This window comes from Halichoeres trimaculatus, unplaced genomic scaffold (assembly GCF_033239565.1).
Source record: "Halichoeres trimaculatus isolate MK-OKI-2021-1 unplaced genomic scaffold, fHalTri1.1 fHalTri1_scaffold_9, whole genome shotgun sequence".
Lineage (NCBI taxonomy): Eukaryota > Metazoa > Chordata > Actinopteri > Labriformes > Labridae > Halichoeres > Halichoeres trimaculatus.
This window is the reverse complement of record NW_027437188.1, coordinates 7,017,513-7,039,700: the sequence shown is the minus strand read 5'-3', so window position 1 is coordinate 7,039,700 and position 22,188 is coordinate 7,017,513. Positions and strand designations below refer to the sequence as shown.

The 22,188-nt window shown below is 41.3% G+C and overlaps 2 protein-coding genes across 3 annotated transcripts in view; one reads left to right on the top strand and one right to left on the bottom strand.

Moving 5' to 3' along the window:
• Positions 1 to 13,262, top strand: gap43 (growth associated protein 43). Its single transcript, XM_074679929.1, has 3 exons — positions 1 to 297; positions 6,881 to 7,508; positions 11,970 to 13,262. The coding sequence occupies exons 1-3, from the start codon at positions 268 to 270 to the stop codon at positions 12,047 to 12,049; spliced, it is 738 nt and encodes a 245-aa protein (XP_074536030.1). The 5' UTR covers positions 1 to 267; the 3' UTR covers positions 12,050 to 13,262.
• Positions 13,263 to 17,391: 4,129 nt separating this feature from the next.
• Positions 17,392 to 22,188, bottom strand: part of lsamp (limbic system associated membrane protein) — a 687,086-nt gene continuing 682,289 nt past the window's right edge. For both annotated transcript variants that reach the window (XM_074679520.1, XM_074679519.1), the window contains one exon: positions 17,392 to 21,895. In XM_074679520.1, coding sequence (XP_074535621.1) covers positions 21,798 to 21,895 — 98 coding nt within the window. In that variant the 3' untranslated portion in view covers positions 17,392 to 21,797. The remainder of the gene's footprint in view (positions 21,896 to 22,188) is intronic.

The following is a 22,188-nucleotide window of genomic DNA, read 5'->3' as shown; positions in this document are numbered from 1 at the left end:
GTCATTGTCAGGCTGGGAGTAAGGGAGAGGGAGAAGGTGTGCCCAGGCAGTCCGACTGAAGAGCGAGTGTGTGCAAACTGGGATGAGTAAATGCACCCGGCGACTTAGCTGTTGATACAGCCAGAGAGAGAGAGAGAGCGCGAGTGTGTGTGTGTGCACGGTCGAGAGAGAGAGAGAGAGAGAGAGGGTGAGAGAGAAGAAGTGAAAGGGAGGAAAAAGGGAAGAAAGAAGCAGAGAAGAGAAAGGGAGGATACAACAACTACAACTATGCTGTGCTGCATAAGAAGAACCAAACCGGTAAACTGCTTCTTTCTTTTCTTATGTAACTAAATGATGCTCAGCTCTGAACTTTGTGCCTCTTGCTTTGTCAGATTCATCTGTTTGAAAAAGGGATTAGAGGAGATGTTGCTGTAATTTCCTTTGACTCTGGGCCTGGCTTTTCTTTCTACAAGTCTATCCACAGAGCCCAGACACGCCTAGTTAATGTGATTATCCCGCATGAATGGATGTTGCCACAATGCTTCCTAGACCTCACACTGCACTTGTAGAGGAGCAGGACTGTAACTCGATCTTGGGGAGCCGGGCATGCCCTCGTATTGATCATAAGTGACAGATTATTGAAAGGGTTGACCGATATTTCTCAGGTTTTTAAAATCCAAAATACCCTTTTTACTCATTCTGAAGCTCTTCTGAACTCCCTCCAGATGATGAAGTGGTAATTCATACTGATTAGACAAACTTAAGTCTCCTTTATTTAAAACAAAGGTCTCTCTGTGTTATATTCTTTGCTTCCTCGTGTGGAATTGGGTGACACAGGAAAGTAAATTTCCAGAGAGAGGAGGAAAAAAAAGGGCGGGGTACGGATTGAGTGAGCAGCACCATCATGTCAGTGGCCTCTGGGGAGTACAATGGGAATAAATGAGTCTAAATGGATTATCATAGCCCTCAAGCTTTATAAGTGGATGCTGTCAATGGAGGGTACTATGAAGTGTGCACTCGTTTAAAGGGTGTGAAAGGGTGGTGTCGGTAGAGTCACACACAAAAAAAAGAGAAAGAAAAAAAGAAAAGGTGTTGCATGGAAGCGGGTGGGTCTGGACAGTGGAGACAGAGGGGTGGCACTCGCCCTGTGCTTCACACAGATGCTATCACTGAGGGTTTGTGTGTGTGTGATCAGGGCCAGGTTCCTGCTTTTATCCTAAGCTGAGCGTGACTTTATCTGATTCCTATCACTCTGGATTCTGACGACATTAGACTGCTTTAAAAATGTTAGCTTGCATGAGTCATATTAGCTCTGGCAGGCAGGGGAGAGAAAAAGGAAGCAAAGCGTGCCAGTCTAAAGACATGCAGGATTGGAGGGGTGCAGATGGGAGGAAGCTGGTGCACATGGAGGTAGATGGGGGAAGATGCAAGAGGAGGTAGGAAGCAAATAGAAAGTGGTGAGCAGAGGAGAAAAAAAGGAGGCATGGAGAGAGGCTGAAAGGTATGGGGGAAGGTAGGGAGAGGCAGGCGTGTAGCAAAGCAGAAAGAGAAGGAGGGAACAAAAATGCATGGCTGCTACAACCGGCAGGTTTTGTGTTTGTGACAGAGCGAGGGATGAAGGTAGGAGAGGCTGAGCAAGCGCAAAGGTGAGGAATCAAAGCGAAGGAAGACGGCGTGCTTCACACTGCAGCCATGTGGGTGAGGCACCGGCTTTTTCCCACAGAACGCTGCCGCTGCCTTGAGAGAGTGCACCTTCCACCTCGAGGAAAATCTTCCTCAGCCTCAGCACTTTTCCTCCTCACCAGAGGCATAAATGAATCCAGACAGAGGCTGTGGTCGTCACAGATGGATAAGCAAAGAGGAAGCTTTTTTTTTCCTCTTGCTTTTAACAAGTCAATACTGCTGTAGGTGTTCCTGCCATTGTGGAGTGTTAAGTGCTGTTGCAACATCTTCGCTTTGGGAGTGGCTACTGGGACTTTATTAAAAGCTCTTCATGTAGCCCCTGCCTGGAGCATTAGCTCTAGTTTTATGCAGCTTTAGGACAAATACCCTCCACAGATTATTCCTCTTCTTCCAGTCAGGGTTTTGTGTCTTGGGCTTTCCATGTCTAGGCTCAAGTTAAGGTCCCTAACTGAGCTCTTCTTCCAAAAATGCTGTTTCCTTGTTACATTAAGACTTGTAATCCCATTCCCCAACTCCGCCCATACTCCTTCACCAGTTCCCCTGCTGACACTAGGACCCTACCTGTCTGGCTTCAACACCCCACCTTGATTGAGACTGAGTCTGATTCCTTACAAACCAAAATCTACTGAAACTGTTCCCTTTGTTTAACTTTAATCTCCTTTTCAAAAGCCAAGACACCAACCCTAGTCACTACTTCCAGTGTACCCAACCACCCCAGAGTCAGTCATCCCAGTGGCTGCCTTCCTCCAGCTCCTTTACACTTCCACATGCCATGCCTCATCCCCGGCCCGGCCCCCTTATGAGATCAGTGGTGATAGCGGAGCCTTTGTTCGGGCAGAGAGTCGGTGTAATTGAATTAAAGGCAGCTCCAGAGGACGTAACGACGCCGGCATATGGCAGCTTATTACTTGCTGCGGAGCACCTCTTTTTCCTGGGCTGTCGTAAAAGACACAGTTCATCCTTTAACATCGCTCATCAATTCACTGTCAAGACAGAGAGAAAGAAAGAGACAGAGGGAGAAGAGAAAGAGAAAGAGGGAGGAAAAGGGAGGGATAGGGAAGCAGGGGCTGTGGCAGTCACCACCTGAGCCCCCCTCTCCTCTCCTCTCCTCTTCTGCAGGAGATAGCCGGCTAAAAGGGTGTGGTGCTTCGCTATGTCTGTGCGTGTATGAGAGAATGAGTGGGTAGCAGTTTGCTCAGCGAGGGAGAGAGTGAAAAGATGACAGAAAGAAAGAAAGAGAGGGGGGGAAGATTACCAGAAGACGCAGACAGCAGCCAGTCTTTGGTGTCTGGATGATTCCTGCAGAAATGCAGACAGACGCTGGAATAAAGCCGGGATTTTCAGGAGAGCGGAAGTATGTGTGTCACCAGCAGGGTGGCTAATAGCGTCTCCATGAGTGCTTAGGAACTGTGATATATGCCAAATGTTTGAGGAGTGTTCACACTCTGTGAAAGTGGCTGAAATTTGAATAAAACAGATTGAAATAATCCAGCAGGTGGAATTAGGTACAGCTCCACCTATGAGAATTACTTTTAATGTTACCCTTCATGCTAACATCCATTTTCAGGTGGGCGGAGCGGCTCTTCTGCTTGAATGAACTAGAATAAAAAAAAGAAGAAACACAAGAAAAAGCATGTTTGTACGCACACCTAGCGAGTGCATTAGCATAATCTGTAGTGCTGTGGTATTTCAACCACTACAAACCCCACTGCTCCACTGTGCCCCTCCTCCTGAACAAGTCCCTAATGGCCCCGGCAATGAGGCAGTGTGAAGGTGGTAGATCGTAACTGTGTGTCACAGTTAGGGGGGATGGTGTGTGTGTGTGCGTGTGTGTGGATATATGTGTGGTTATGGATCGGCCGTTGAACTCACTGACTCTCGGGTGTGGTTCTCACGACGACCAGTTGCCCACCCAAGGACAGAGTGAGACAGAGCAGCAGCTGATAGACAAAGCTGTAACAGACACATCAAGCAGTCAGATAACGTACGGAGCAGATCCAAACAGGATCCTTTATTACCTTTCACGACAGAGATAGAATCTTTTAGTGAGATGCAATCATGCATTCAGAGGAACCAACCTGTGAGTTATTGTGCATTTAGATTCTGAGCATCTTTGTATGGAGTATCCTATAATAGGCTCCTAATGCTCTCTGCTTTAGTTTTGCAATTGCAGTACGATTGCATAATCTGCAATCATGCTTGAAAAGCACTTTTTCTGTTGCAAACATCCCACTTTTTGCTGGATAACAAACAATTTCCAGTGAAGTAGTGCATCCATGGCAACCGCACTCCAAGAGGAAACACTGCAGGCTTATTGTAATAAGTAATTTGATTAACCTGATAGAGCAAACATGTTGCCTCAGTGCAAGTTAATTAAGCAAGAGTTGAAACAGTGGCAGATTCTAAGTGTAGATTTTAAGCGGGCGTACCTTTTACCATAGGGAGGTGCTGCTGTATTTATGAATGAAAATGTGTGCCGCACAGCCACAGAGTGGAAAAGCGCCTGCAGGAGGGTACGTGACCAGGGTTCATTGAGCAGTCAGAGCCTTCAAGGGGCGATTCTTGCAGGATTTGGAGCAATGACTCTGTTTAAATAATACAGCATTCAAACTGAGCTGATATCCCAGTCTTTAAGAAGCTCCCCACATTATGTTTTTTTCTGCTGGATAAGTTTGATGTGACAGTTTAAAGGAGCTTGGGGAAACAATTTCCATCCATTGAAAGAGACCACAGCAGGAAATCACAGCACAGCACTTTTGAGGATGATGCACAGACAAATATCAATAATTCCAATCATGATGCTTCAATTGTGGTCAAACCGAACATGATGGCGATCTGTCTCCCCCGTCGTCTTACTCTGATATGAGATCACTTGGCGCTCTGCTGGTATTTTATTACATTTGGGCACGCACACACAACCAGATCCCTAAAGTAAATGACATCCCCTCTGTTCCAAAAATGATGTCATACCCTCATATTCCCAAACACCCTCATCCATCTCTTTCTTCTTCTCCCTCTCTGTCTGACTCATTGTGTGCAGCCAGTAAGTAATTCTATTAAGAGTTAAGTGCTCAGGTCAAATTTTTGGCAATTGTAAGCGCCATGAGATCAGACATAATAAAAGCTTGAGAAGTCACCCTGGACATGCATATTATTAAGAGCAGAGGGTGTGGTTGTGCTTTGTCCGTCTTCTTGCACTTGTTTCCTCATTTGCTTGCTTGTTATTGCTGATAGTTCACGTTTCTTGAATGTGGCGCTGAAGCTGTAGATATTCTGGACTCCAAAAAGCCACTAGTATTATGTGTCTTCTTTAAAATCACATTGCACAAAATTGCCTCAGAAAGATGGTGTGTAGGAAGAATTGCAGCAAGCCTTAGGCAGGATTTACACCCTGAGCCCTGGGGATGGCATGTGAATGAAGGTGGAGGAGGTGAATATACCAACACAGCTGTGCCTTGGCCTCCATGCTCTAATATTGGACTGACACACTGACCCTGAGGAAGACATGTTGGTTCTAGGGCCTCTGGCTCTTCAATCATGTCACACAGATGTGATTTCTCTCGCAGGCAGGCGTCCAAGTCAAGCTCACATCCAATATAACGACACTATTAGAGGCAGCAGGTATCAGTAAATGGACTGATGGATGTAGCCTCTCAGTAGCATCTATGAAAACCGTTTTCGCTGAGATTCACTGACCTTAAACAAGATCCTCCCGCTCAGTGACACCAGCATTGACATATACACGCATGTACAGCCTCCGCCAGTCCTGCGCCGCACCCAGCCGCTGCATCGCACACAACCCCTCCTTAACCATGCTGATTGCTCCGCCTGATTTACGATTTCCCATTGGCCCGCTCCCCTGAGGGGTCAGGTGCGCTGCCAATCAGGGTGACATATAGTCTTTCATAGCACCAACCGGCAGACAGCACTGTGATGAGTTAGCACTCTGGTTGTCAAGGTAACCTTTGATGGTTGGGAGGGGTATGGCAGTGAATGCTGAGGAGATTCTAGCAGGCAGCTCGTTCCCTAGCAGCCAGAGATGGAGCCGTAGAAAGCTACTGTACCTAGAGAATAAAGAGTGGCTCATTATTTTGGAGAGAGACAGACTCAATTTTGAACGCCTGCATTTCTCTGGTTGCTGTTTTGAATAGGTTTGCAGTGGATGCCATTAAGAGGTTCTAAATTTCAGCAATTATTCAATCAATCTATTCCAGCACCATTATCAAGAGGACAATATTAACCTCGTGCCTGTGTGACTGCATAAATGCCTGCAGCCATTTGTCGTTTCCAAAAATCCCACTGAATTCAAACCATTAAGTGGAGACAATCAACCCCCTCACATCTCTGTTTGTCTCTCAGCAGACAGTAAGGAACTAGACGGTTACAAAATCCTCTCTTTTCAGCACAGGAGATCATACAATGCTGTACATGTCAAACCGATCACACACAAAAATTGCTGTGAAATCTCAAGGACAGAAACACTCGAACCATTCAGTTCTTCTCCACGACTTCATCATTTGGCTAACCAACGTTGCACTGCATGCCTGCTCTTTGACAGTCTTTGTTTGCTTCATATTGCTTATTCACGTTCATTTAAGGTGCACATTTAAAGCATTTGATTGGTTGAAAAAAAATGTTTTACCTTGATTTGTTTGCCTATTCATTTTGAATGTACTGATTCATTTTGTTTGCTCATCATTCATTCTTTTATTTGATTTGATTCCTTTTCATTAGATTTTTATGACTCATAGCACAAGCCACTATTTGATGGACAGCTACTGTTTGGATCCAGGTACTAAAGGAAGGTAATATCATGGCACCACTTTCAATTTTATCTTGTGTACTGTCCCATTCCTAACCCTGAACCTCATCCAGTCCTACACTTTCACATCTAGACCCATCTTTAATCCTGACTAACCCAACTTTTCCTTGATGATAACTCTCCAGTCATGGTTTTACATGACATCCTCTTAAATAAACCTCTCATAGCGTCTTTTTTTAAAACATTTTCTGACCTTTCATCCCTGTACTTATCTTTGAAAGGATTCCAGTTTGATGAAAGAAATACAAAGTTACACATTGAGAGGATCCTCCTCATACTCATGGCAGTTTGTGGATTCCTTTAGCTTCTTAGTTTTTAGTTCTTGCCCGTTTGCAGTGGACACACATGGTGACATTTAGTAGATGTTAATTTGCTGTCTGTATTCTTGGCTACCAGGTGGAGAAGAATGAGGATGCAGACCAGAAGATTGAGCAGGATGGGACCACCAACAAACCTGAGGACAAGGCCCACAAGGCTGCCACCAAAATACAGGCCAGCTTCCGCGGACACATAACCCGGAAAAAGATGAAAGACGGAGAGGAAGAGAAGGAGGGAGACAGTCCTGCTGCTGCAGAGGAGGCGACAGAGGGAGGAGAGGAGGAAAAGAAAGCTGAGGGAGAGGAGGCACCTGCAAAGGAGGAAGAAGCTGCTGGAGAGGAAGCCAAGAAGGAGGAGGAGACGAGCCAAGCCAAAAGCCCAGTGGCAGACAAGCCAGCTAACTCTCCGGCAGCTGCTGCGACATCTCCTGTAGCAGCGGCGCCTGCTGCTACCTCTCCCGCGGCCGCCACGGCACCCTCTGAGCCTCAGAAAGAGGAGCCAAAGGCGGAGGAGAAAGCCGAGGAGAAGCCCAAAGAGGTGGAGGCCCCAGCGGCTGCAGCCAAGAGTCCCACCACAGCCACAGCTGAGGAGAAGAAAGAGGAGGGCAAGAGTGAAGAGAAGGAGGAGGCCAGACAAGCCGATGTGCCTGCTGCTGTCAGCCCGACAGCTGAGAAGGAGGAGCCTAACCAAACAAAAGATAAACAAGGTACGCAGATTACTTTAAAGCCTCTAATACTCTTTTAGGGCCCTCATTTAAATCCATTAGATGCACAAACGCTCATGTCAAATAAATTAAACACACATAGGAAGTTCTCAAAACTAGTGAATGGAGCAGCCAGCTGTGCTCATGTTAGCGAGGGCACTGAGTTCAGGGACAAAAGTAGCTCCAGACACAATCACCAATCAAGAGGCAATTAATTACTGTAAAAAACAAAAAACAAAAGAAGAAGAATAGGTGAGCTTTACAGTGGTCTGCTTGGCAGGCACCACAGGAAACAACTGCTTGTGGAGTCTTGGGGATTTACAGATATTTGGCAGGGCTCCACCATTCACCGGTTAACACAGAGACATGGCTCAATATTAGATTAGACAGCCTTTTATCGCAGCCTCTGCAAGATGGAAACTCCATACTGATGAGATGGAGAAGTGGAAGAAGAAGGGAAGGGTTGGAAGTGATCAGCGCTGGTCAAAAATAACCAAGTCTAGCATACTAATATGTTTGCCACAGACATTTACCCAAATCGAACACTATTAGCAGGAAAATAGACTCACCTATTGAGTTGTTGAACACAACTGTGAGTCAGAACATTTGTTAATGTGCTCTATCACTTATAATACCGGATAATTGGCCGTCTGGCTTTCAACGATGGCCATTTGATGTTGAAGCCAGACCAACATTTTCAGTCCAATTATAATGTAAAGGTGTATCTGAGAAGAAGCTGGAGGCCACAGAATTACATTAAAATGCTGATACCACAACATGGTCTTGACATGATCTCATATTTCTGGTCCAAGGACTCTCAGACTGGGTCAGACAGGTAGTTAATGGAGCATGTTCAGTCTCAAGTAGGAGGGGGTGTGAGTTGGGAAACACACACACGCATCCCACACGCACTCCCGGCAACTGGAGAACTACACAGAAACTAGGTCACCTAGGCAGCACTGTCTCCCTGTTGTCATAGTTACCACCTCAATGGGATAGCTGGCCTGCACGGAGCAGAACGGGGATAACAGGTGCTCTGATTTCAATGAATGATTAATGATCCTTACCGGTCACGATCTGCGCCGGGGACGTCTGTCACAAACAAACACTACCTGTCGGAGAAGCGCTAATTAAGAATTCGCGGACAGCCGCAATCTGCTTTACCAACTGAAAAGAATCAGAGAGCAAATGAATATTTATCACAAAGTTACCTGGTTAATGGCTGTCAGCGCACAGACTGGAGTCACATGGACAAGGACGCCAGGTACTCTGATCTGACTGAATAATATATGAAGCAGTCTGGGTATGATCCAGATTCTCCACCGAGCTTATTGAGTGTTACTGTTTCCTCAGTTACATCTGACTGAGATGTTAAATGCCAAAGCATAATGACATAGAGTTCTGCATAATCACACGTTAATACCAAAATTAACATAAATTATATAGCTCCTTCCATTCATGAAATCAAGGCTCAGGTAATGGGTACAACTACTGTATTAATTTGCAATAAGTTAATATGATCATTGACATAACCTCGTTAATCTACTTCCATCAGCACTGGCAAGCTCAGAATATTAATCAGTAGAAGACATAACCATAATAATTACTCCGGTATGCATAACAATATGATTATTGTTATTATTTTAGAAGTAAATTAAATGACTCTGAAATTTTCATTCATAAAAAATACAAACTTGGCGGCTTACCTTGGATGTTCACTGGGCTCCAGGGCAGAGATTTTGAAATAGCAGTGATGTGAGTTTGGTCCTCTCCTCTATGTAACAACTGATGAGGGCTGACTTTGTCTGGGGAATTCCTGTTAGGAGAATCATTTCAAAGGGGTTCAAAAGCAGCAATAAAGATAGATAAACTAAACAAGTAGCGGTCCAAGCACAGAGCCTTGAGGTACTCCTTTTGGGGTGCCTGTTTTTTTTCACACTGCAAGTTTTAAAATGATACAAAAAATGTACCAAAATTAACCAATGTGGAAAATGGATAAATGGATAAAAGGATAAAAATGGATAAAAGTTTCTGTTTTTACTTTTGAGTAGAGATGAGTCAGACCCTTTTGAACTTACTGGGATGGCCCTCGTGCTATAAAGTTATGCCCGAGCATATTGATTAATTAACAGTTAATTCAAGTACTGTCTAGAGTTCTAAGGTAGTAACGAAACAGGTTGAAATAAATATTTTTGCCTTTTTATGACCTCCTCAGGCTAGCGAGACCATCAGGGAAAAAAAAGACTTACTTTGTGTATGAAGTTTGTTTTAGTGGCAGGAATATTTGAAGGGGCTGAGGGTGGTAAAAAAGAGATTTTTTTTCTTTTTACTTTTGAAATAAGTACTAGCAGTGAAATTATTCCATTGAAAACATTAATTTAATGGGTAAAGAACAAAATCTGCAAAGCTCTTAGAAGTACCACTTTTGCTGTAGGGGGTGCCAAACTTAACAGCGCTCAGGTTCAAACTGATGGGGTTTGTCGGCAGCCATAGAACGACTTCATTACCCATAGTGACAAGGTTCTGTCAAAGAAGACCCAAATGTGTGACTACCAAACAAAAATACCTTTAATTGAATCGTCAAAGTCCAAAAAACACAAATTTACAGCTTTGTTGGAGAGACCTTACTTAAACGATTTTGACAGCCAAAAGACTCTTGGATGAACATTACCTGACATGATGATCTGGCACAGGACAGGGGAAAGATGCAGACTAAAATACATGAGGTAAAGGGGCACAGGTGAGAAGAATTAGGGGCAGGAATGACAATCACAACGGCGGGAAAACACCAGGGCAGGACATGATGAAACCTGAAACGAGAGGAAAGACGTGACTAACACAGAACCAGACCAGATAAACATAAGGCAAAACTGATGAAACAAAAGATGAACTTAACGTATAAGACGAGACATGACATATAGAGAGCATTGCAATGCAAACAACATAGGCAATCTATGAGGTTTTTTTTAAAGAAGTTTGACATGTCTCATAATGAAAGGTCTCTCCATAAAAATATTTTCTTGGGGATGGATCAAGTTTAGGACATCTCTATTTTATCATGTAAAGTGGAATCTCAGATTTCAGAATGTGGCCCATATCACTCCAAGCAAACCCACTTAACACACCAATGCTTTTAAGATGGTAACTGATCGTTTTTTGGGGGATGGCTTGGTAAAAAAATACCACGCAGTATGTGTTTTTACCACTTAAACAAAAAGCCATTAGCTAAACTAAACCAGCACTTAAGTTGCTGCAACACTGGTGAAGGTAATTGAGGCGATGTTGAAATTTCAGAACTGAAGAGCGTTGGCTTTTTGAGTTGAGTGAAATTGCATTTGCACTGTTCAGTGGCTCTGGAGGCAGACCTTCTCAAATCTGTCATACCAGCTAACAGGCTAATTACCTCTTACCTGGAAGATTCTGTTGTGACTCACACATACTCTCACATCAGTACAGGCACTTACTCTGATCCTCCAAGCATGTGTGCGTGTTCCTCTCCCTCTGCCTCGCCTTGACAGACACTCACACACACACACACTCAGCCCCACACGCATGCACTCCTTCACCCCAATCTCCAATGCAATGATGTCATTCTTTGATGTCTCCTGTTTCTATTAAAAGAGTATGAGATCATCGTGGTATGACATCACCGCTTTAAGGGCACTTAAATAAAGGGATTGGTCAGGAACATTAAAATTTGATTTCAACAATTGAAGCACAAATGCGTTTTCTCTTTCTTTTTGACTTTTAAGTGTTTTATGCAGAAATAATTTGGGATGGCGAAAAATTGACTCATCTGGACAGAATCAAAGTAGAGTCAGCCAGCCAACATGTGCAGCTCTAGCTTGTTGTTGTATCATTGATCGTTATTCAGCAGTATTCACCACCAAGTAAGCCAACGCGGGATGTTTTTACAGAGCAGCTCACTGAGGGCATCACACAGAATCGAATGTGACAAGCCGATATGGCGCTGTTAGCGTAGAGATGTCAGTTCAAATGCTTCATGGGTCCATTAGGAGCACTCTCTTCTTTTATTATTCACACTGCCAACGCTGGGTTTCAGACATTAGATTGCACCTCCTGACTGACATGCTAGGGGAGCTGACACCTTGTGAACATCACGGAACTACATATCTTCTTCGGTGAATCGTTTTCCCCGTCTTACTCATATTTTTCTCTTTGTTACAGTATCCCCCTCTCACTTCTTTTTAGAAAAGAATCTTTAGAGGTGAAATATCTCGAGCATCAAAATGTAGCAGCTAATCTGTGAAATCTTTGAAGCTCAGTATCTCAGAGAAAAAACTGTTAAGGCTTTATTACTCAAACCCCACATGTGAAACCTCATCTGAATAGACTAATTTTGCCCTTTCTTCTTTCCTCACTCACCACCCCATCTCTTATCCACCCAACATCTCTTTATATCACCCTCACCTCTCATTTTCATCCTCCCCTCCCTCCACGTAGATGCTGTAGAAGAGTCTAAAGCAGAGGAGGCCACCCCTGAGGATGCAGCAGCGGAGGCCACTGAGTCCAAGGATGACTAAGGCAAAGTCTCACCTAAAGAAAGCAGAAATTAAGAGTATGAAGAATAACACAAAAACAAAAATCTAAAATGGTTGCTCTTTGCCTTCCCGATGTGAAGGCAGTCCGTTTCTATTTGTTTGTCATTTTTTGTGTGGCAATGATTTTCTCATGTTGGGGGAGTTTCCAGCGTGAAGTTTTTTGGCTCAAGCTAATATATGAGGAAGTGATGGTGATGATGATGTTGTTGTTGATTATGGAAAATGATTGTTACCTTGATGATGATGATGAGGATGCTGATGATGATGTGGTGGTGGTGGTGGAGGAGGAATGGGTTTGTTACATCTTCACTATCTATTGTAAGTGTGGATCAGTGTTGGAGTGAACGCTCCCAACTGGATTTTTACACATTTAAAATGCATTGTGAATGCATCATCTTTTATTTGCATTGCAATGCAGCTTCTTTAAATCCATTTTGCAATTTAAATCTGTTATTCTGCAATTGCACGCACAAAAACAAGCTGGTTTTTAAATGCAACCCTAGTTTTCAACACAGTACAAGTGGATTGAAAACACAGCAAGTAGTTAATGTACTGACACACTGTATGGAGAATAGAATGTATCGTTAGATGTGTTACATTTCCAGTTGGGCAGCTTTATCTTGAATTCAATTATCACATATAGAACAAGACTATTACTCTCTATCTTTTCTGCTTGAGTCATTCAAGCTTGGTTTACACCCCTTTTACAAACTGTCTTTACTCACATATACAATAATGGACCTGTTGACATTTAAATGTCATGAACATATAATAAACTATAGAATTCTTCTATAGTGTTGATATAACTGGCTCCTACGTGATACTCTGCCAGCCCAACGTGAGAACAGTAGCATGAACCATCGAACCAGATGCATGATGGGAACTCTCCCTCTGAGAGGAACTTTTTCGCAGTCACAAAAAGTTAAGAGGTGTGGCGGCTTCTTTTTGATGTCTTTGGTGTTGTTATGACAGTTTATATGAATTGGAAAAAAATACTCTTGCACTGATGTTACAAAAAATCGTAAAAAGGTAAAAACAAACAAATGAGCAAACAAAAAATACTTTTCCCATGTTCCAGTGAGTGCAATGTCCAGTTTCAACCTTATCAAGGAGTTCAAACTTGTGAGAAAAAAAATATGAAAAAATAAAAATGGTTTCAATGTCTGTTTTCAAAATAAAGCAAATGTGCCAATTACCATCATAAAGTGTGGAGTTTGTTAAATTCCAGTTAGTAATATTCCTGCCTCTGTTTTATCTGTTTATTCTTTTTTTAATTAATTTATATATTATTTAACTTTTTTTTTATTATTAATCAATCAATTTATTTATTTATTTATTTGGAGGGGCACACCAGTTCATGAAAAGAGATCAATGGTAATCATGATAAGGGATAATGTTTACCACTGGAATAACACTTTTTTCATATTCATCCAGGAGATAGATAAGACGATTGATATATTCTGTGTGATTGATAGCAGGCTACAGCTAGCTATATGAAGGCTTGCTAAGCTAAATCTGGCAACTTATCTGGAGTTTGGGGACTGTGACATAAAAGCATGCATTGATCCTACTCTTCAATGAGCAGTGGGTGCGTCTGTGGGCCCCTACCCAATCGGCTGTTGTGCATGGACCAGCGAAAAAGACACTTACGAAGGGTGAACTGAACCATTTATAACTCATGAACAGGAACATGAGCGCAGTCCACGGGGTGACAGAAGGTGCCGAGAGTTGAAGAGCACTGTGTTTCTCTGCAACAGAAATCTGATCTACTATCTCACTTCTGTGCGTTCAGCATGGCCAATCCTGTCGACAGTTCACACAAATTTAAACTAACTGTTTTGAGCTGTCCCGCTTTATGGCATATGTTTCAGAGCGAGAACACCGTTTTTTGAGCTTAATATGTCTGTGGAGCTATAATAACAGACAGGGATTCATTCATTTGGAGAAATATCTTGAGGGATAGGGGTTAAAATAATAGATGGCTTTACTGAAAAAAGAGATGCACATGAACTAGTTCATTTTATTTGGTGTGAACTGAACTGAGCTCACTTTTTGTGTGGAGCTGAGACAACACTGCCCTTATGGAAATCACTTACAGGCAGACAGGTCATCCTTACTAGCAGCAGTCTCTCCCAGCTACAGCCAGAGCATGTGACAACATGAGACAAACAAGTCTTTTTTTTCTTTTTTTCTTTCTCTAAGGTTTTGAACAGAAATAACCAATAACAATCAACTCTAACTCTAGGTAAGAAAAATGTATCTGTTTCATGAGACGTATCAGAGATTACTACCAATTGCTCAAGAATATGGTTCTGTTTAGAACCCGTGTCCACATTTCTCGAAACTCTGAAATCAGTAAAATTTGAACCTATCGTGATGCTTCAATCTTATGGGTCCCATGCCATGTCATACCTTAAGTTGTTAAGGTCACAGATGCACATCCATAAATAATTTGTGTTTGTAGTCCCCTGATAATATAAATCTTTCTGCTTGCATAATATCTGGATGTCAGTTTCTTGCAAGGATGGCTGAACATTTGGCTGAATGAAATACCTCAATTTGTCTTCAGGATGAAAAGAACTTCAACTGATGTCGCTGTGGGTAAATCATCTCCCTCCATCTTCACTCAAAGTGGACATGGTAACTAATCCAAACTCTGTTAAAAGTACCAAATAAATAAATAAAAATAGTGGTCCAGTGTGTTGAAAATCTGCAGGCTGGAAGCTATTGTGCTAAGGAAGAAACAATACAACAGGTTGCATTTAGATGTGTTCAAAGATGAATCGGAACAATGAGTGTTTTGCGAAGGTAAACAAAAGGCTGACCAGTGTGTTTGAAAATGCACATCAAGAAAATGAAAAGTCAAGTTCCGGGGAGAAACTTCAAACTACTAGTTTTAACTAAATATTCAAAACCACCCATGCCTTTCATTATGTCAAATTAAATAAAAAAACAAGCCTAATTGCCCTCTCATATGTTGATAAGAGTATTACATGCTTGAAGGAAACAGTTAAATGTCACATTTACTCTTGAAGTATAAGGTTTTGGCCTTTAGCAGCCATGTTTTTCATGCAATGCACCAAATGGTAGTATTTTGTTTAAGATCTTTTTAAAAGTTACAATACTATGAGGCAAGAGCTCCTGCGTTTTTTCGGGTTCGAATCAATGTTGTTTCCCCCAAAGGCATGATTTATTAAAATGAACCAAATAACAACTCCAAGGTTAACATAAATGCCAACTTCATCTTTGCAAGAACTGTGTGACCTTCCCACTAATGAGACAGAAAATACTGCTGAAGCGAGGGAAATGTGGTTCAAATGTTTCTTTTATCACTCTCTCCTTTCTGAGTCATACAACCGCCAGGATATACTTTTTCAGATGTGTTGATCCTTTTTTTCCAAACCTCCTTGCTCCAAAAGCTTTGATTTTTTTTCATCCTGTTTTTTTTTTGGCAGCAATGGAAAAAAGTGTTTCTTACTGCTGAACTCAATCCAGCAAAACAGATACATGGTGGAGATACATAAAGTATAACTTCTAATTTCACTACGCACTTCACCAGCTGATATGTATGTCTAATGGTTAAACTCTGTTCCTGAAGGTTTTTTTTTTTCTTTTTCTTTTTTTCTTAAACCTTTGCACTCATGTTCCTTTTCATCTTCAAACTCAAAGCCCAATTATTGCAATTGTATCTGTAGCCCCATTTCTGGTCATAACCGAGTATGTTGTGACATCCTGTGGTAAGAAATGTTACTACAGCTGCATGGTGTGAAATAAGAAGCCTGTAACATGTCGACTCAAAGTTTCTGGGTCCAAACGTTTGTAGAGAAAGTGTGAGGTCAGGAGTTCTCCAGATAGTAACAAGCAGGGAATTTATTTTTGTTTTCATAAGCTCCCACAGCGCCTTCAGGGATGCTGATCAATGCACCCAGGCCATTGGTAGACCACAGCAATACAGCTCAGGCATGCCTCAGCAGTCCAGAAAGTTCAGGGTGTAAAACTGCCCTCAGTTTCATACAATCAACTATTGAAGGTGAAAGAAAGAAAGAAAGAAAGAAAGAAAGAAAGAAAGAAAGAAAGAAAGAAAGAAAGAAAGAAAGAAAGAAGTAAATTGGGGGCACTCCTAGGGACCTCACGGACACACCCTAGAATTTTAGGAGCCTTCAGGCTACGTTTTGTGAGTTTAACCCCCATTTGGTGAAAGCCTTAAAACAGGCAGATTTACCCCTTAAATTGGCCCCATAAAAAAACTGCTTTTCCCTAAAGTTGGGCCCCAAATCCGCTTTTGAGAAAACCCACTGGGGTCGCTCCCAGGGACCTCACTGGGAATGCTCTTAGGCATTTTGGAGCCTAATTTTTGTGAAGTTACGGCTCGTTTGGTGACAGGCATTAAACAGGCCTTTTCTACCCCGAAAAATACGTTTTTTCCAATTTGGACCCAAAACCTGCTTTTGAAAAAAAACAAATGGGGAGGCTCCCAGGGACCTCACTGATGCACAATAGAGGTTTTGGAGTCCTCAAACTACATTTTTGGGGAGGTGCAGCCTATTTGGTGAAAGGTTGTAAAAAAAGGTCTATTTTCCCCTGAAGAAATAGCCCACCTTTTTTTTTTTTTTTTTCCAAAAGTTGAACCCACAACCCGAATTGAGAAAACGCAGCCCATTTGGTGAAAGGCTTAAAAAAATACTATTTTCCTCTGAAAAGGGCAAAAATGCGTCCAACTAAGTTGGACCCTAAACCTGGTTTGGAAAATAAACACTGGGGACGCTCCTAGGGACCTCACGGATGCACCCTAGAATTTTAGGAGCTGAGCAGACTATGTTTTGTGAAGTAACTGCCCATTTGGTGAAAGGCTAAAAACAGGCCCTTTTTCCCCCTGAAAAACAGCCCTCAAAAAACTCTTTGTTTGTTTTTTTCTTTTCTTTTTTTCAAAAATTGGACCCCAACCTGGTTTCAAGAAAACTCACTGGGGACGCTCCAAGGGACCTCGAAGACTGATTCAGCAGAATTTGCCCAGAATAGTAGATTGTTTCTAACAGTCTGAAGCTCCAGCTTGCTTCTATAAGCTCCATCTTCAAGCGAAAACACCATAATGCAATAAAATGCCTCAAAGCATTTCATAGATGTCTTAAGAAGGCAGTAAAAAAAAAGTCTGTTTTACCAATTTTTAAATTAATTTTTACACTGAAACTCTCTGAGGACACAATAGTCGAGATATATTTTTGAATTAGAATAATACATTCAAAAAGAGAGGTTACCTTCCTTTGCATCTTAAGTCAAAATTAAAAGCAGAATGCTGAATTCAAACAACTTTATTTTGTGTTATGAACATTTTCTCATATACCTTTATTACATATCATTTTTTAGAAACTGACTGCAATCACCTTATGCCATTATAAAGAAAAGTAAAATAGAAAACAAAAAGACACGGGACATTGTTGTGTCACTCATGATAGAATCTGAATTCCCCCATGACAAAGGGAAGGGAAGTACAAACGTGATAGTTACATTTGCAGTTTAAAGTTTTAAATGTTGAGTTGTATAAACATGATCTTATGGAGTTGCTGACTTTACAACATTCTACTTTAGAAACATCATACTGTATATACACAGAGGGGTAAAAGAAACTGAATTCAAAGAAGAGGGTACCTCTGTAACCGTCGTTCAACAGAAACTCATCGTTATCTTGTATTAACTTCTCAGGTAGGTTAATAGAAATGAACAGAATCAGAATCAATACACACACGCACACATATGTAAGCCAACAGTGAAGCAATGGTGATGTTTTGAGGCAATGCTCAATAGTAAACTAGAAAGCTGTATCTACAGTCTTCAGTAGATATCCAGGTCTGTCTACAGGATTGGTGTTGTGTCCATAGGCTGGCTGTTGGTTTATATGAGCAATGGAAGGTCAGTTTTCCTTTATTACTTTCTGCTTGGTGGAGAAGACAGAGCTGCATGGCTTTGACATGAGTGTTTTATTATCAGTTGGTGCTTTTTTGCTGCTTTTAACCTGCAAGGAAACACTTTTTCGTTCACTTTGGTAGAGTTTACCTCACCTATGAAACCTCTGGCCTCATCATAATTTCAGAAAAACATAGAGAGCACAAAAAGTCACCCCAAGAAAAGTAACACCAAAACTCAAACAACCTACATTATAACGCATCATGTGTGAAAGTACATTGTCTGAAATACATGTCGTTGTAAAAATATTGCTCCTACAGCAAAACAACAGTTATCAAATCTGCCATAACCACGAGAGCTCGCTTCGTAACATTCCTACCTAACAGGTCTCAAGCCATCTGAGTGATCTTTATTGTTTTATCTGCAAATGTATGTTTTGACTTTAAGAAGTCTGATGTCAAAACTTGCAGTTTTGGCCTCACTCTACTGAATATTGCAATATATCAGTGTGGACTAAGGTGGAATTTTGGCATCACTTTTCAGCAGGGGGTGAAGGGGGTGTGTTTTCCATATTAATATGAAGTCAGTGGTTCCAACAGTGACAGTAGTTACACTGCAAAAACTCAAGGGTAAGCAAGTGTTTTGGACTTATTTTTGGAAATAAGACTTACGCAAGCAACATTCTCTTGACAAGATGAAAGTCTCATTTCAAGATATTTTTTTTTTTTTTTAAATGTATTCGAGTGGATACAAGATCAGTGAGTGGGGTGAGCAGAATCTACTTATCTCTTGGATAAACATTATTATATTTCAACAAAACATAAAAAAGTACATTTTCTTACCCTTTAGTAGATTCAATTATTTGTCACAAGCAATTCAGGTCTAAGTTTTGAATTGTTAAATCTTGAAATGAGACTTTTATCCTGACTTGTTGAATCGATGTAGTTTGTATAAAGTCAAATTGGATCTTCAAAACAGGCAACAAGCCAAAACAACTTGTATAGTCTTGAGTTTTGGATTTTAAACTGTTTCATCTTTTAGAATAAGGTTTGCAAGATGCCTCTCCATCATGCATTCCAAGCAGGTGAAAACAAACACTGGGCACAGTTTGGAGACCCTCCTGGTAGTCTGTCAAGGTCCTCCCAGCAAAAACAAACCAACAAAAAAACCCACTTTAATTTCTTTTACTTTTTAAATCTGAGAGTCTGCCCAAGGCCAGCCTTGCTCTGCCCTGAGTTTTTGTGATGCAACACATTTGAGACAGACAGACTCACTGAAACTGACATGTAGCACAGGTCACTCTCATGCAGACCGGTCACAAGGAGCTTTTTTTATTTTCTTTCTTTGCCACAGCTTCCAGATCATTCACTTTGTACCATAGTAGGAAGAAAACTACTGCTGTTAAAACTGGCGCTCTTGTTAGCTTGAGGCTAAACTGTAGTCAGAGGACAGGATGCAGAAGTACTAATGTAGTAGAATAGTAGAAAAAAAATCAGGAGACTCAATCCTAATGAATGTGGAAAAAAAACAACACTGTTCAGCTGTAGAAAAATTAAAAACAAAAATGACAATTAAAGATGATGAAAGCATAAAAATAAGCAACCTTCTAAACCTTAAACTGAAAAACTTGTCCCCTCACTGTTGTTTCAGGTTCACCTGATAAAGATGATTGGTGTGTTTTTGGTCTCGAAATGCTTCAAATCTAATCCAAATTTCACCCTTTGTACAGCTCTCCTTCTAGTTTTCAGCCAACATGAAATGAGACTGGTTTAGATGAAATATCAACACTATTTAAGTCACAGAGCCATGGCCTCAGAAGCATTTACAATAAAAACACAAGGAACAATGTCTTTAATGCATGACAAGGATGACATTAATTACATGTGTGTTTTACAGTACTTGTACTATCTCGGCTTGATTGTTAGAAGAGCTGAGACATGAAGAGGGAGCTGATCTGGGCACTAGAGTCCATTATGCTATTAGTCACCTTATAATAGGTCAAAATAAATGGCAAGAAGGCAGCTAATAGTGCACCAGTGTCAGCTTTCTTTACCACAAACAGCCGTGACTTCTGAGCTGTTTCCAAAAGAACTGCACTGTTTGAAAAATCGCATTATCGAGTTATACAAAATATCCACTCATGTCGTTCAGTAAAGAAATAATCCAATCAGAGTGAGTGTTAATGAGCAGTGAAGGGAGAATGTTATATAATGGTGTTATTTTGTCAAAGAGGCCCGTCAGTACAGTGTGGGAAAGCATTCAGTTTTCATTTCTTTTCTGCTTCCTGGAGTTCCTCCTTTTGGAAGCAGAAGCTGAACATAGGATTCATTTCCCTTTAACGTCATGTAAACCGGCACTTGTGTCATCCCAAGGATAAGTACAATAATAACTGCACACAACTATCTTCTTTTAGAGCTAACTTTTTTTTTTATCTTTCAAAAAACACATTAGTCTAATGGGCTTCATTTCACATGATAGAGCAGGGTCTACAAGTTACTCATCCTCAGCAAATCGCTACCCTACTCAGGAACATGGACACATAAAATTTGTCTTTTCATATAATATAAGGACATTGGATTCAAGTATATATATACACACAACTAAAATGAATGAGGTAAGACAGAAAAAAATAACCTCAGTATCAATATATTATGACTTTTTATGTTCCGTTTCATATTAAAACACGCACACATCTTTGAGAGAGAAAAAGTAAGTCATTCATTGGTGTCATACATTTTTTTTTTAATCCAAATTCCAGCAGTATGGAAGAATGATCCTAAAACTGAAAAAGCAAACACTGCATGTTGGACAGGTTATGGAGCTTGTTGCGATGCAGCTGCAACACTTTTCTTTGTAGCCTGTTGTTACAGGTGTGGAACCATGTCTTATCATGGAGAAATACAAAATTTTCACTATGTACAGTACGCATTAATTTCACCTACTGTGTTTTCGTTTCCTGTCGCAAAAAGGAAGGAGGAATCCTTTTGGGAAAAAGGCGAGTGGTGGCAAAACCACCTGATGAAGGAGTAGTAACTGATTTCCTCAGGTTTATACACTGCACGGTTTAGCTCATTAGGATCACGTCAATTCTATTCACTGCAACCTCCACTTCTGCAGCCAACTATAAAACTGCTGCGTCTACAAACAAAGTCATCCATTGGGAAGATATCTGTCTAATACTGTATATTTTGTTTTATATACCATAATGACTTTAATGTCAAGCTTTAATCTCTTAATAGAATCACCTGCAGGATTTTCTCTTTCAGGTCTGCACGTGTTAGTTTCAGGTCTATATAGGTCAACAATATTTGGCAGATACTTTGCATGTTGTTCAGTAATGCACTGGTTAAACACTCGGTTAAGTCTACAATTTAAGTTAACGTAATGCATCTATAGGAGGAGGAAGAAGTATATTCATGTCTTCAGTACATCTAGAGACAAATGATTATCTGCTTTCATTCCCTTGAAGACAAAATAGAACAAATCCCAACCCCGATGCTGTCCCCAATCCTGACCCCAAAGTCTAGATAAAACAAAATAAGTGCATACAAAATAAAAAGAGAGCACACTGTTTGCTTGTTCTGTCCTTCGATTCACTGTTTTTCTGTTGTTCTTTGAACATTTTACGCATAAACCATCACTCTTTGTAATATCTGTTAGCAGTGCCGGAGAGCACGTCAGGTTTTTCGTATCATGATGCAAACAGTCTGCGGGGCGGTAGGAGTTGGTAATAAGGTTGCAGTAAGGATGTCGGTGAGTTGGAGAGGAGGCCTAGGAGAAGGAGAAGAAGGAAGGAAGGCCAGGGAGGAGGAAGAGGAGGACTGCAGTATTAACACTTAAGGAAAAGGCAGGCGAAGCAGGCCAGCAGCAACCACAGTGATTGGGATACACAGGCTGAACCGTTGATGTCTCGACCTGTCCCGGGTCCTGAAGAGAAAGATAGAGAGAAAAAAAACAGGAAGGGGATTAGTTCTTCCAGCAACAACTATTTCCACAATATAATCATACCAGCACAAAGAATAATCCATAATGAGGGAGATGACCTTAAGTAACATACAAATCCACATGATACAGTACAATGCTTTTTCTTTTGGGCAGAGAATTCATCAAGTGAGTCAAAACTGACTAAAAGAGGTGTTGGATGACATCTAGTGGCCATTTTATACCATAACACTGAATTTCAAGTGCTGAACACACTCCTGAACACATGGTGGAGTTAA

What these genes read in the sequence shown, in the direction of transcription:
- gap43 (XM_074679929.1), top strand. Translation starts at nt 268, where the DNA reads ATGCTGTGCTGCATAAGAAGAACCAAACCG. An exon ending in GCATAAGAAGAACCAAACCG is followed by an intron (nt 298 to 6,880) that starts GTAAACTGCTTC and finishes CTTGGCTACCAG; the next exon opens with GTGGAGAAGAATGAGGATGC. An exon ending in CCAAACAAAAGATAAACAAG is followed by an intron (nt 7,509 to 11,969) that starts GTACGCAGATTA and finishes CCCTCCACGTAG; the next exon opens with ATGCTGTAGAAGAGTCTAAA.